Raw genomic sequence first — 13,005 nt, 5'->3', positions numbered from 1 at the left:
GCCACGGCTGGTGCCACGGCTGCCGTCAGCCCCAGCGTCCGGCACCGTTCTGCCGCACACGCAGGGTTTCAGAGTGGTGATGGCGATGCTTGGTTACTATACATGACACACAATTTGTTCTTTCCAATTTGCTTGCTACTAGATAAAGATAAATGAGCTGGTTTGTTCTGTCACCGTCCCCTGACAGCCACCAGCAGTCTCTGCTAAGCTTTCAATTAATATTTCTTCATTTCTGCCTGCCTTTCCCTTCTTCTCCAGTTTTCGAGGAGGTCTGGATGTCAGCCATGGGCAGACGGGGACAGAGTCTGTGTACACGGTGTTCAGGGACAGGGAGATAATGTTTCATGTCTCTACAAAGCTGCCGTTTACCGAAGGAGACACACAGCAAGTAAGAGATGAGCTTCCTCGCGCAGACGTGTCGGAGTCGGGATGCGCCGCCCTGCCCAGCGCGGCCAGCCCAGCTGGGCGGTGGCACGGGCAGTGACCCGGGTGGTGGCTCCCTGGGCTCCCCGGCACACGGCAGGCTCTGTGCCCAGAGCTGGGTTTGCTCCCAAGGAGCAGAGCCACCGGCTTTACCCACCAAACGTTTCCCTTCCCGCTCAGCTCCAGAGGAAGCGGCACATTGGCAACGACATTGTGGCGATTATCTTCCAAGAAGAGAACACGCCGTTTGTCCCAGACATGATCGCCTCCAACTTCTTGCATGCCTACATCGTGGTGCAGGTGGAGAACCCTGGGGCAGAGAACACCACGTACAAGGTGAGGGGCGGCTGCCCGGCAGCTGCGCTGCCCGTCTGCTCCGTGGTACAGCCAGTGTTACAGCTCACTGGAATGTGTGTGTGTATGCTAAACATACATATGGATATACGCACGTGTATATTTATGTACGCGCTATTACATAGCGTGTGTATATACATACATATGTGTATAAAATATGTGCATATGTAATCGCATGCTCGTTTGCTAACAATTTTTGATGCTACTCGGTGTTTGCATAAGCCTCAGAACAGCTCATACCCGTCTAACGCATCGCTCAAGTGCAGGTGGCATAAACCATCTTATCTGTCTGTTTTCTATGAAGAGATCGAGTAAGACATAATTTTCAAACCAAAAGCATGCTGCTTAGAGCCACAGAGGAAAACAGAATTCATAGGAAATAAATGTAAAAAGCTGTGTGTGGTTAACCCTCTCCTGAGAGCAGGAGTGGGGACAGATGAGGGCTCCGGAGGAGGCGGCTGTGCAGCAGGACGGGGCGCGGGGCGATGCGCCTGGGCCCAGGCACTGGGGTGGGGCACCTCGGCTGGGCTGGGCTTGGCTGGGCTGGGCTTTGCTGGGCTGGGCTGGGGAGAGCATTGCCTGCTCTGTGCCAGCTGCCCTCCAGGAGAGGGATGTCTGCGCTGGGGCTGCGCTACGGCACCTGCAGGAATAACATCCTCTTGGCTCCACAGGTGTCGGTGACAGCCCGAGAAGACGTTCCCTCCTTTGGCCCCCCCCTGCCCAGCCCGCCGGTGTTCCAGAAGGTAGGAGCTGAGATGGGAATCACCTTCCAAGCCATAAAAAAAAAAAATCTATGTGCATGTCTGAGATGTTTCTAAGCACGCCTGACTTCTGGAATTTCTGGGCATTTATTTTGATTTGTGGTGAGGCCCCAGGGTTGATGGCGGAGCAGGAGGTGTGCAGCACTGCACAGTGTCACGCTGCAAGGCAGCGGCTGCGGCTCTGCTGCTGTGCACCTGTGTCACTGCGGGGTGACGGCTGGTGCGGGAGGGACCCTGAGCCCCACTGGGGTTTTCCGCCAGTGTTCCCACCTCTGGAAGGGCTGCAGGGTGCTGGGAGCTTGGGTTTGGGTGGGTGCAGCCCCAGTGCCAGAAACAGGCAGAGTCTTTGTCTGGTGTTTGCCACCTGGCCTCTCCCCGCAGAGCCCTGAGTTCCGGGAGTTCCTGCTCACCAAACTCATCAACGCCGAGAACGCCTGTTGCAAGTCGGACAAGTTTGCGAAGCTGGAGGTAACGCTGCCCGCCAGCCCTGCCCAGCACCGCGGCGGGCACGGGGGAGCTTGGGTTCCTCCTCAGAGCTGCATGTCCCCAGCCCAGCTTGGTGGCCATGGGGTCCCCTGGGGCCACTGGTGCCCTCGGCAGGGGGACGAGCCGGCGGTCCCCTGGGCCAGCACTGCCGTCCCCTCCCTCGAGGCCCCCGGCTGAGCCCCTTCTCGCTCCCGCAGGACCGGACACGGGCAGCCTTGTTGGACAACCTCCACGACGAGCTCCACGGGCACACACAGACCATGCTGGGGCTGGGACCTGAGGAGGACAAGCTGGAAAACGGGGGTCATGGAGGGTTTCTGGAGTCCTTCAAGGTAAACCTCATCCCTGGCTGACAGCAGAGTTCAGGCTCAACCAGGGCTGGCCAAACACGTTCTGGTGGAAGGTGCAGATGAGCGGCGTTGGGGACAAGAGGTGCTCCCCGAGAGCAGGGTGGTGGGAGAAGGTGGAGGCTGCCCAGAACCAGCATCCACTCAGCTGGTGGACACCCGAGCTGGTCCCAGCAGGAGCAGCCTGATGTGGTTGTGGTGTTGGCAAGTGCCACCATGGGGGTGGCTTCTCCAGAGCCCCTGAGCACCTCCTGTCCTGCCTGCCTGCTCTGGCATCCGCCGTGTCCCCAGAGGGTTGTGTTAAATGGGAGACACAACAAGAGGTGCTGGGTGTGGAGAAGGGAGACGGTGCTGGGCTATGGGAGAGAGAAGGGAGAGTGGGTTGCCAGAAAAGGGAGGAGGAGAAAAAGAAATGAGATAAAATGATGTGGATGAAACTGAGCAGCCAGTGGGGCAGGGACAATGACCAGCTGCGCAGTGGGGGATGTCCCTCAAAATGGAGAGGCAGCACTTGCATCTTGGGGGATGAGCGTTGCGCAGTCTCTGGTGTCTCCCCTGTGACAGCAGCGGGGGGCGGCTGGAAAGGCTGGCACGTGCGAAGCCAGGCTGCATGCGCGGGTGGGCGTTGGATGGAGCCCCCGAGCCAGGGCACCACGTCCCTGCCGTGGGTGACACCGTGGCCGTGCCTTGGCCCGTGCAGCTGCCCCCGCCTCCCGTGCTGCTCCGGCATGTCGGCTCTGCCAGGCAAAGGCCGATGCAGCTGCAGCTGAGCAGGTGGGTGCGGCTGTGGGGAGAAAATTGCTGCAGTGACCGTATGGGCAGTTTCCTCAGTGGTGCAGAGAAACAGGCGCTGGAGGGCGAGTCCCCTCCTCCTGCACCTGACAGTGATGGTGGGGGAGCAGCTCCCTGGCCCCCACAGGGGAGGCTGGAGGCTCAGGTGTGCCCTGGTTGGGTACGAAGTACATTATAGAAATGGAGACGCTGGGCAGTCACATCACAGCGTTCAATTCAGGGTGTGAGATGCCGATGTTGAATGATCAATGTCTGCACGCGTTTTGTGCACGAGGAAGCGGACTGTGCTGTCTGGCGTTGCAGGGTATGCTGGGGCAGGCGGGGAGCTCTGCGCTCCGTGTGCCCGGCCGGCTGGCGACCGCGCTGCTGGGCTGCGTCCTGGCGTACGTCCTGCACCACGTGCTGTCAGAGTGAGCGGGGACAGGAGAGACGGTGAACGAGGGCTGGGAGGGGCGAGACCCGGTCCCCATGGTTTCTTTTTGCCCAGTGCCTCTCTCCCAGCACCCAGCCCACAGCCCCTTCCTCCCTGGCCATATGGTGGGGGCCGGCTGCTCAGAGGGAAGTGGAGCTTGTCTCTGCTGGGCTCTGAGCAAGCCAGTTGTGCCTTGCCTCCCTCTGTGGGAAGAGGAGCTGCTGGCCGGCCCCTGAGAGGGCTGCTGGGGCGCCCTGCAGAGCTCCCCGGGCAGGAGCCCTCCTGCCTGCTCAGCACCAGCGCCCGTCGGTGCTGCGGGCAGCGAAGCAAGCAGGTGGTTACTTCTGTTTGCAAACACTGTCGCATTTTGTATGAATTGCTGACCCTAATAAATCAGGTCTGATGGACTCTTGCTTGGTGTTTTTTACTGGATGGGCAGTGTGTGGCTGTTGGGGCAGCCATGGTCCCGGCACGGGCTGCGGCTCCGTACGGGCTGGGGCTCCCATGCACGCCAATGCAGCTCTGCCCGTAGCTCCGTGAGCCCTGGAGCCAGCAGAAAATTGGTGCCTGTGCACCATCGGTACGGTGCTGGACATCTCCAGGCTTGTTGCCTCCAAAATCTCTTTACCTTGAGCTGGGATTCAAAGGTGGAGGAGAGGTAGCCAGACAGGTCATGCTTCGGTGTGCCTGGAGCTGGGAGGGGGTTTGGGTTCAGCGCCCTGCAGGGTGGTGATGACCTGCTGTCCCCTGTCCCCTCCGGCCGCAGAGAGCCATCCGCGTGCGCAGCCACTCCATGGAGACGATGGTGGGCAGCCAGAAGAAGCACCACGGCGGTGGCATCCCGGGCAGCCTCAGCGGGGGCATCGCACACAACAGCGGCGAGGTGACCAAGACCACCTTCTCGGTGAGCATGGCCACATGTCCCTCTGTCCAGCTGTCCCTCTGTCCGTCCCTCTGTCCCCAGCCTGGCAGGGACTGCACTGGCACAGTCTGGCTGTCCCTGTGCAGGCAGTGACTGTCAGGGCAAGGAGTAGATTTGGGCAGAGTGTGATTTTATGAGTGCTATTGTGTTCAAGTTCGGTGTTTTGTGGAGGAACCAAAGATTAGCTTCCTGGGGTTTTTCAGCCCCAAAGTACGAAGGAGATAGAAAAGAAATTCTGGTATTACGTATTTTCTAGATGCGCAGGCTGAGAATTGCAGGCAGCATAATTCCTCATAGGAAGTTTAGTGTTATGAGCCTGTAGGAGGGAGCTTTGTTCTCCAACCCGGACTGTTCTGTGCCCTCAGCCCCCGGTACCAGCAGCTGCCACCAAGAACCAGTCCCGGAGCCCCATCAAGCGCCGCTCGGGGCTGTTCCCCCGCCTGCACACGGGCTCAGAGAGCCAGGCGGACAGCAGGACAAGGTGGTGAGTTGGACATCGCTCTGATCACTGTGGTTAAAAGCCCGTGTTGTGCATTAAACATTAGAGAAGCTGTCAGTGGGTGCTGGAGACCCTGCCCAGGGCACAGCCCCCCTTTCTACACAAGCCAGCAACGAGAGCTGCTTTTGCTGTGTTCGAGGGAATGGTGCCTTGAATGCCTTCCCCTGATTTAAATCAAAGTGGTAGTATGCAGAGAGCATCTGTTACTCTTAGTTTAGCATTTGCTGTTAGGGAGTATAATGTGACCATCCTTTTTAAGGCTCTTGTATAATTCGTGCAACCTGTCTCCTTGTGCCCTCAGTGACAGTGTTTCTGGGGCCCAGAAGACACCGGATTTGGGACATTCGTCTCAGGAGATGAAATCTGAAACCTCGTCCAACCCCAGCTCCCCTGAAATATGCCCCAACAAAGACAGGTGAGCCGGGAGGAGCTCTGTCCATCCGCCTCCGACCGGAGCTCAAGTCACCCTGTAGCTGACAGACCATCAGGGACTTCGTCAAACAAAACCGTCTCCAGGTTTTACTATAAATAAGCTTGATATTAAGGGAGGAAAAAAAAGATTTTGGTGATTCATAAGCACGGTTCCTTTATGATCTGCAAATAGCTGTCTTTAAAAAGAAGAGCAAAGAGCAGTACTTGACAGAAGTTGCCCAAACCCTCATGGTGGGAGCTGGGGAGGCCCGTGGTGCCCGGCTTCCCCCCGCCACGGGGCACTCAGCCTGACCCGGCGGTTTCCGCTGGTGGCCCCGCCAGCTGCTTTGTCCCCTGCTCTTGCAATGGTCATTTATTTAGAGAAACACCCTGCTGGGTCTGCTCTTGCGGCAGCTGCTTTGCTCCGGAGGTGTGCGTGAGGGTCTGTCCCCGCTGTCACAGCCCAAAGAACACGGCTTTCCGAGTGACACTGCCTGCTCTGTTCTGTCTCCCTTCCCAGGCCATTCATTAAGCTGAAAGAAAACGGGAGGTCGAATATCTCCCGCTCCTCCTCCAGCACCAGCAGCTTCAGCAGCACGGCGGGGGAGAGCGAGACGCTGGAGGAATATGACAGCGTGGTGGGTCCTGACCCCCAGCCCCTCAGGCTGGGACCCCCCTGCACCTCGGGCTGGGACCCCCAGCTCCATGTGGCAGCGATGTCCTGCTGTCCCGGCCCCCGGCTGGTCTCTGTGCAGGGGGGACATGTCCTGCAGCCCCTGGGTGTCCCCTCCCACTGACACCGGGGGCTTAATCCCATCGCTGGGTGCGAGGAGGAGGGTGGGGGTGCCCGGTGGGACCCCCGTGAGCCGTGGCGTGCCTGGGGACGGCGCCAGGCGCTCCGGGCAGAAGGTGGCTCCGTGGGGACACGCTCTCGGGCGGGGGGGTGTGTCGTGGGCTGTGACGGTGACCAGGACATCAGCCGGGGGCAGAGAGGGGAGCTGGTGGCACCAGAGACAGCCACGTCCCATCTGTGCCGCGCAGGGCAGCCAGCCGTCCACCGCCTCGCCGTTCAAGCAGGACGTGTTTGTCTACGGAGCCTCGCCTGGCAGTGAGAGCCCGAGTGTGGCAGCCGCAGCCACCCCCGTCATCATGAGCAGGAGCCCCACAGGTGGGAGCAGGGGGCTGGGGGGCACCAGCTCTGCCTTTGCCCCCGGGAGCCCCCGGGGTCCCTCAGCGCTGGGTCGGGATGGGGTCTGTGGCTTTGGGACGGAGAAGTGCCCGCGGGATGCGGGACGAGCTCTCGTGCTCCTGAAACCGCCATCCCGGCGGGGCTGCTCTGGAGAGGTGGCCCCGTTTTATTTCTGTATTTCCATGGGAATTTATTTCCCTGCTACCTCAGAGGTGGCTTTTGCTGTGGCTTTGTTCCCTGCCCGCTGCCCTGACAGACATGGGCAGCAGTCATGGAAACTCGCTGTCTCCACAGACCAGCCATGACTCACAAATCATTTAATAAACCAGCAGCTTCCCTTGCTCTTGGCTCCATTACCCAGCTGCTAACTCACTCTGCCACTGACCCCATCCATTGCAGTCGGACAGTTTGCAAAGTGAGATGCAATTGAACAGGGTAAAATGGGCAGAAGTTGCTCTTTGGTACCTCCAAGGTGACGGCACAAGTGAGGGCACTGGTGGTGCTGGGCTGGGGGTGTTTCAGCAGCTGTGACCTCCTCATGCAGTAGCACCATCCCGAAGCAAATACACATTATGAACGGAGGAGCTGTTTGCAAAACAGCCAGGGAGCCACAAATCCCCCTGAACGGCTCCGGAATAGGGAGCAATTGGAGAAAGCCGGGCTGCGGAGCGCAGGCTGGCTGGCCTGTTGTACCTCAGCGCTCCACAGGTCCTCCTCCTTATTTCATTAGCGATTTTCTGAACTACTAAACCAGCCTGTTTTAATGTTTCAAGTGTTTATTTTGTATTTTTCCTGCCAAGAACATGGAAATCCACCCATATATTATATGGATCAGTCATTCCTTGTAGCCTTTTCAGTGGCATTTCCAGTAGAAAGACTGTGAAATGTAATTAAGCCTCAATTTGTTCCATCAAAAACATTTAATGTACAGAATTTGCCAAACATTTAGCCACGATAGACTAAATATTGGTAGCACTTGTGACAGTCTATTGAAGTGCCTGCCTGTCAGGCTGGTCGAGCAGCAGTCAGCACTACAGCTTCAGCAAATATTTTTGTTCACAGATTGTTTTTCTCCTTTGCTTTTCCCCTCCCTCCAGCAGATATAAAGAACAGAAACTCTCCAAGGTCAAACCTGAAGTTTCGCTTCGACAAGCTCAGCCACGGCAGCTCCAGCACGGTGGGTGCCGGCGGCTCTGCCGGCAGAGATGCTGCGCGGCCGCATCCCGCCCTGCCCGGGTGTGCAGCGGGAGGCAGAGCCCGCGGGGCAGCGCTGAGGGAGGGGAAGGGATTTCATGACTTCTTGCCCTTTATTTGCAACCCCACCCATGTTCTGTTTTTTCTTTAGAGCCACTAGCAGGAAGAAGGGGACATGAACTTGTACACGGTGAGTGTTGGTAATGCGGCGTTGTGCAAAATGACTTGTCTCATCTGTAGTCAAGTGTGTGTAGCTAACATTGGCTAATTGTGCTGTTTATTATTAAATATGTGCTCAATAATGTATCTTAGAGCATCTTAAATGCTTTTGTGAGATGAGGGCAGCACTGAATGAGAACAACTGCGGAGATCGGTGTCGGGTCTGTGCCCATCGGTGCCTCTGTGTAGCTTCACGTGTTCCGTTCTGGAAAACGTGAAATGTGAGGAATTGCCATTTCCGAAAGCCTGCATCTCAAAAAGCTGTGATTGCAGCCCCTCACTGAGTTTCCTCTTCACCTGGCCCAGGGAGGTGGGTGGTTTGTGTCCAGAGGACGGGCACTGCTGCGGCTTCTGCTCCCTCCCTGGGACCGGCCTTTCCAGCCGTCACGGCAGGAGTGAGGATGTTCTCCTTCCACGCTCTGACACTTCTATCCTTTTCTTTTTTTTGCAGAGAATTTTTATTTCAACAAAGGGAAAACTCTTCAACATCCTGTGGGAAATGCAGGCCCCGGCCGCGGGCAGCAAGGTGCCCTCCCCTCCCGGCAGCTCCGCTGCGCCAGGAACAGCTGTCACCTTGTCACCATCGCTGCCCTGGCAGGGACCCAGCCGCCTTCCCCCCGGTGACCCCTTGGCAGCCCACACCCTGCACCCCTCCCTCTGCACCACGGGAGCAGATTGTCCCCAGCCACGCGTGTGGCTGTGGCCATGTCCCCTCCGTGGTGCCATGTCCCCTCTGCAGTGCCGTGTCACCCATGGGCTGTGTGTGCCGGGGCGGGGGACAGAGGGGCAGCAGGATAGACCCCTTGGGCAGTTTGGGTGCCTCCATCCTTTATTTGGGGAAACAGGGTTTTTGTGTTTGATTTTTGGTAGAGCAGGTGGTCAGTGCAAAATGAGGTGTTTGCTTGGCCCCAGGGCAGCTCCCCTGCCCCGTCGTTTGCCATCGCTCTGCTCTGTTTGGAGACAATGGGGCAAAATTTCCCCCCGCAGCACTGCGGGGGCTGCACAGCTCAGCAGCTGCCCCCTGCGCCTCCCCCCACCTGCTACCACATCGCAAAACTTGTAGGACAGACGCAGCCTCTTGCTCCATACTCGGGGTCTGGCACCAGCGGAGGGTGTGTGAACCGGTCCCGGGGGAGCACGAACAGTGACTGGGGCCGACTCATCCTTTGTCAACAGCGTCAGAAATGGTTTATAGAGCCTCCCTGCTTTTTCCCTGCCTGAAACTCTGAGCACAGGCCTGGCAAAGATTAACCAAAGCTAAAGCTGTAGCCTAGTTAACTGCCAGAGCTGATGCTTGGAGTGAATTTCCCCTGTGGGCTCAGCTTTACCCAATGGGTTGGATTGCCAGGCAAGCAAATGCATCAAACTCCAGTGATTTGGATGGCATTAGGCTGCTCCACCCCTCGCAGAATCTGTCCCTCTGCTTTTGAATGTGCTTTTGGTTGTTTTGAAAGACGAGGATTATGAATTCTGCAAGGTGACTTCCCTGTAACCCCCTTTTCCAAAAAATACCTCTCTCAAAATGCCAAGAAATCCTTTTGCTCTTTTATGGAACTTTGTCCAAAGTTTACTGAAGTCTGTCCATGAATTTTGCATTGCTCATAGATTTTCCGTATGAGTTTTTTGAAAGATACACTGCAATGCTGCAGAGAAGCTCCCTCCCCATTACCACACCCTGTGACCTTTGCAAACCCCCCCTGAAATGAGGTTCTCACTCTCAAGTGAAAGCAATTCTTTGAGTTCGTGATTCCTAATGAAAACGGAACTTTGAGTGCCAAAGTTAACTTTTCACAGCCGAAGCTGTGGGGGGCACAAAAGTACCTGACGGCGGTTTGAGGAGACACGTGCAGAACTGCTCACCCAGCAGCCGCCCCGGCAGCCGCAGGGATTCCCGGGGCTGCCGCTGCTCCCGGGGATGCAGCGCTCTGGGGACCGGTGCTTGCAGCACAAACCATCACCCCGGCCCCCGCCCCGGCGCAGAGCACAGCCAAACCCAACAGGCTCTGCACAGCACCCGCGCTGCTCGGGTCACGTCGGTGCTGCCACTTGTGCGTCTGATTCATCCATTTGAGCGGAAAAGGCTGCAGCCCTAACGGGAGAGGAAAACTAAAGGAGGAAAACATGTTGTGGAAAAGGCAGAGAGCAGTTTTGCAGGCACTGAGCACACTGTGTAGAACCAGTAAATCCAGTAACCACCAGTGGGGACCCTCCCTCCTGCTTGCAGCGAGTTGCATTTAAATAGTTTAAATCTGAAGGTTTTCTTTGAGAGAGAAGCAGCACAGTGTGTTCATCCCGGTCCTTAGCTGGCTCTAGATGTCTCAGGTACCACGTACTTTGCTGTTCATCTCTTCTGTCTGATGATGCTTTGGTAGCACTTTCAACCCCCCCCAGTTCTTCCTTGTAGAAGCTTTCGGTCTATTTTCTTACGCTGCACAGTGAAATACTGACTGGTGCAACGACGCGCTTTGAGGGTCTGTTCTTGGTTTTGCTTTTTTCCCCTGAGAAATTGCTTGATTCTATAGACGTCGTCAATCGCATGGGTGTTGATCTCTGTGAGATCTTTCAGCAGAAGATGCAGTGACTACTGTCAGCTGGGTTTATAATTTTGTTTCTTTTTTTTAACTTGAAACTGTGACTTTCCTTTTTGACCTAGATTGATTTGTATAATTATTTGAGTGGGATTAGAGGCAGGCAGGACAGTGCGAAGCTTCATGGAGAGAGCTGCAGTGTGTTGGACTTGTCTTTCCCCTGCTGGGACGGCAGCAGGGCCGGGAGCCAAGGTCTGGCACGAGGTTTGCCGGTGGCTCCTGCGTGTTCTGGGACCTTTCCGACAGCTGGGCTGTAAAACCTGCTGCAACATCCCTAATAGCAACGAGGCTTCTAAAGCTGCTGGCTTCCAAAGCCGGGCTCAGCGTGGGCTCTGTCTGCCGCACTGCAGCCGTGTGCGCTGGGGTCCCTCTGCCAGCCCCGGAGTTGTCCCCAGTTGTCCCTCAGTGGTGCTGGGGACTCGCCAGCGGTTGTGTTAAACCTCAGAGGCATTTGCACTTCCAGCAGTGGGTGAAGGTGTTCCCGTATATATGCTGCAAAACGTTTCGTGCTTGTAAGCAACACACACATCTATACATATATATACAAGGGATTTTTATAGCTAGAAAAGAAAAGCTCCTTAACTGACACTAAAACTACTGGGCAGTGCATTTTACTTGGCACGTACTTGCACCCTTTTGAAATCCCACAGAGTCAAGCACAGGATTACACGGAAGCACAACGTGAAAGTGCTTTTTTTTCCTGAGTGAAAGGGAGGATCCCAAGCACAAACTCAGTTTCTTTCCAGAGTTTTGAGGGTCTTCAGGAAGGGCAGGGCAAGGGGCCAGGATGTGTCGCTGGCATGGATGGGCTGATTAACCAGGGCTGAGGTTTCTCGGCTGCTTTTGGGTTGGCAGCAAGAGGTGCTCAGCACTGATAACTGTGTTTAAATCCAGCTGCTGGTCAGAGCTGAGACCTCTGCAGATCCCACCCTGCACTCATGTGGCTTTGCTGATGTTCCAACTTCTGTTCACTAGAGCTGGCAGAGAGTCCGTCATTCCCCAGTCCTAGAGCATGCTTTCATTATGTTTTAATGAATGTAGCACTGCATATATCCTGCAAAGGGAAATGCTGAATTTATATCATTAGAATGTGAAGAGAGTTTATAGAGTGAAAATAAATATTGAAGAAATGTATCTGACAAAGTTTATTTTTTATGTAGAGAAGTGGTGCTTTGTAGTTCCTGGTGGCCTATGTCTGTTGTAAATAATGTACATTTAATTTATTGCTATGGTAGCAGATTGTATTTGTTATGTATAAAACTAAAGGTTCACAAATGTATATTTTGTTGCTTAAATGTGTCTTTGCAAAATTCACAATAAATAACATATTTTGTGTCCATATGTGTACTACGTTGTGTATGTCCATGATGTGACTGCGCTCTTTGGGAACAGGCGGTGAATGTTCCTACACCCCTGTGAAAGCTGTGCAGTGGCACAGACGGGGCAGAGCTGTCCCTGTGTCACTCTGGGTAATGTCACCCAAGTCACAGACCTGAGTTGCAGCGATTTGGAGCACAAGGAGGTGCAGGTGGGGACATCTCTGCTGCTGTTCCCAGCGCTGGGACGGGGGCAGCGGGGGAGGACCCGGCTTCTCTGTTACACAGCATAGCGATTTTAATCAAGTGAACTGCTCTGTTTGAACTAGAATTAGCACCACACAAAGCTCTATATAAACCGGTCCCTGTGAGCAGCCAGCCCACATGCGGTAAATAAACAGGCAGCAAGTCAGTTTGTCTAAACCAGCTCAGCTTACCTTGGGTCGGCAGCCTCTGGCATCTTGGCTGCCTTTGGACATCCTCCGTGCGCTAACTATGAAATTGGATTTTCTCTCTCCAGCTCCTCAGGCTCCTTTCAAATCCCCCTAATTTCCCAGATCTCTTCCTCCCAGGACACTAAGAAAAAAGCTGTTATTGTTCGGAGGCAGTGTGTCTGGTGCGTTTTCCCCACAGCTCAGGCTGAATGAAGCACAAAGCTATTAGTGTTATTTTTTTAACATTTTGTGACACGGAGAATGAACCCATTAACTTATACCTGTGAGAATAAAATACTTGCCTTTGCCAGGAAAAAAAATTCCACCACCACGAGGGTTTTCACCCTCTGTAACGCAGCAGCCCGGCCCAGCTGCCTGATTCCCACAGTCCCCGTGTGACCCCAGGTCGGCACCGCGGGGAAGCTCTGGCAGGACCGGTCACAGCCCTGGCTGTGGGCTGGGGGTGCCTGGGCTGCTGGGATGGGTCCCGGGGGGCTGGGATGGGGTCCCGGTGGGGCTGGGACAGGTCCCGGGCAGGTGCTGCTGCAGCTGCTGTTCCCCATGTGCGGCAAAGCCAAGTGCCCCCTGTCCCGGGAAGAGCTGCTGCCCGTGCTTGGGGATCCCTCCGGCTCCCCGAAGAGCCAGAACTCTGCTCTGG

At 55.7% G+C, this 13,005-nt stretch overlaps 1 protein-coding gene across 8 annotated transcripts in view; it reads left to right on the top strand.

Moving 5' to 3' along the window:
- The window catches only part of RAP1GAP2 (RAP1 GTPase activating protein 2), a 41,808-nt gene extending 29,947 nt beyond the window's left edge, over positions 1-11,861 (top strand). For 3 of the 8 annotated variants that reach the window (XM_065646847.1, XM_065646851.1, XM_065646853.1), the window contains 13 exons: positions 259-388; positions 604-759; positions 1,449-1,520; positions 1,920-2,006; positions 2,222-2,356; positions 4,342-4,479; positions 4,863-4,981; positions 5,298-5,411; positions 5,928-6,045; positions 6,449-6,575; positions 7,694-7,773; positions 7,942-7,980; positions 8,461-11,861. In XM_065646847.1, coding sequence (XP_065502919.1) covers positions 259-388; positions 604-759; positions 1,449-1,520; positions 1,920-2,006; positions 2,222-2,356; positions 4,342-4,479; positions 4,863-4,981; positions 5,298-5,411; positions 5,928-6,045; positions 6,449-6,575; positions 7,694-7,773; positions 7,942-7,950 — 1,285 coding nt within the window. In that variant the 3' untranslated portion in view covers positions 7,951-7,980; positions 8,461-11,861. Of the gene's footprint in view, positions 1-258; positions 389-603; positions 760-1,448; positions 1,521-1,919; positions 2,007-2,221; positions 2,357-4,341; positions 4,480-4,862; positions 4,982-5,297; positions 5,412-5,927; positions 6,046-6,448; positions 6,576-7,693; positions 7,774-7,941; positions 7,981-8,460 lie in introns of those variants that run through there. The other 5 variants (XM_065646848.1, XM_065646850.1, XM_065646849.1 and 2 more) reach the window with 4 other exon arrangements.
- Positions 11,862-13,005: the final 1,144 nt, after the last annotated feature.

The sequence above is a fragment of the Caloenas nicobarica genome, chromosome 17 (assembly GCF_036013445.1).
Source record: "Caloenas nicobarica isolate bCalNic1 chromosome 17, bCalNic1.hap1, whole genome shotgun sequence".
In the NCBI taxonomy this organism is placed as follows: domain Eukaryota; kingdom Metazoa; phylum Chordata; class Aves; order Columbiformes; family Columbidae; genus Caloenas; species Caloenas nicobarica.
Note: the sequence above shows the minus strand (reverse complement) of the source record. Positions and strands in the feature narration are given on the sequence as shown.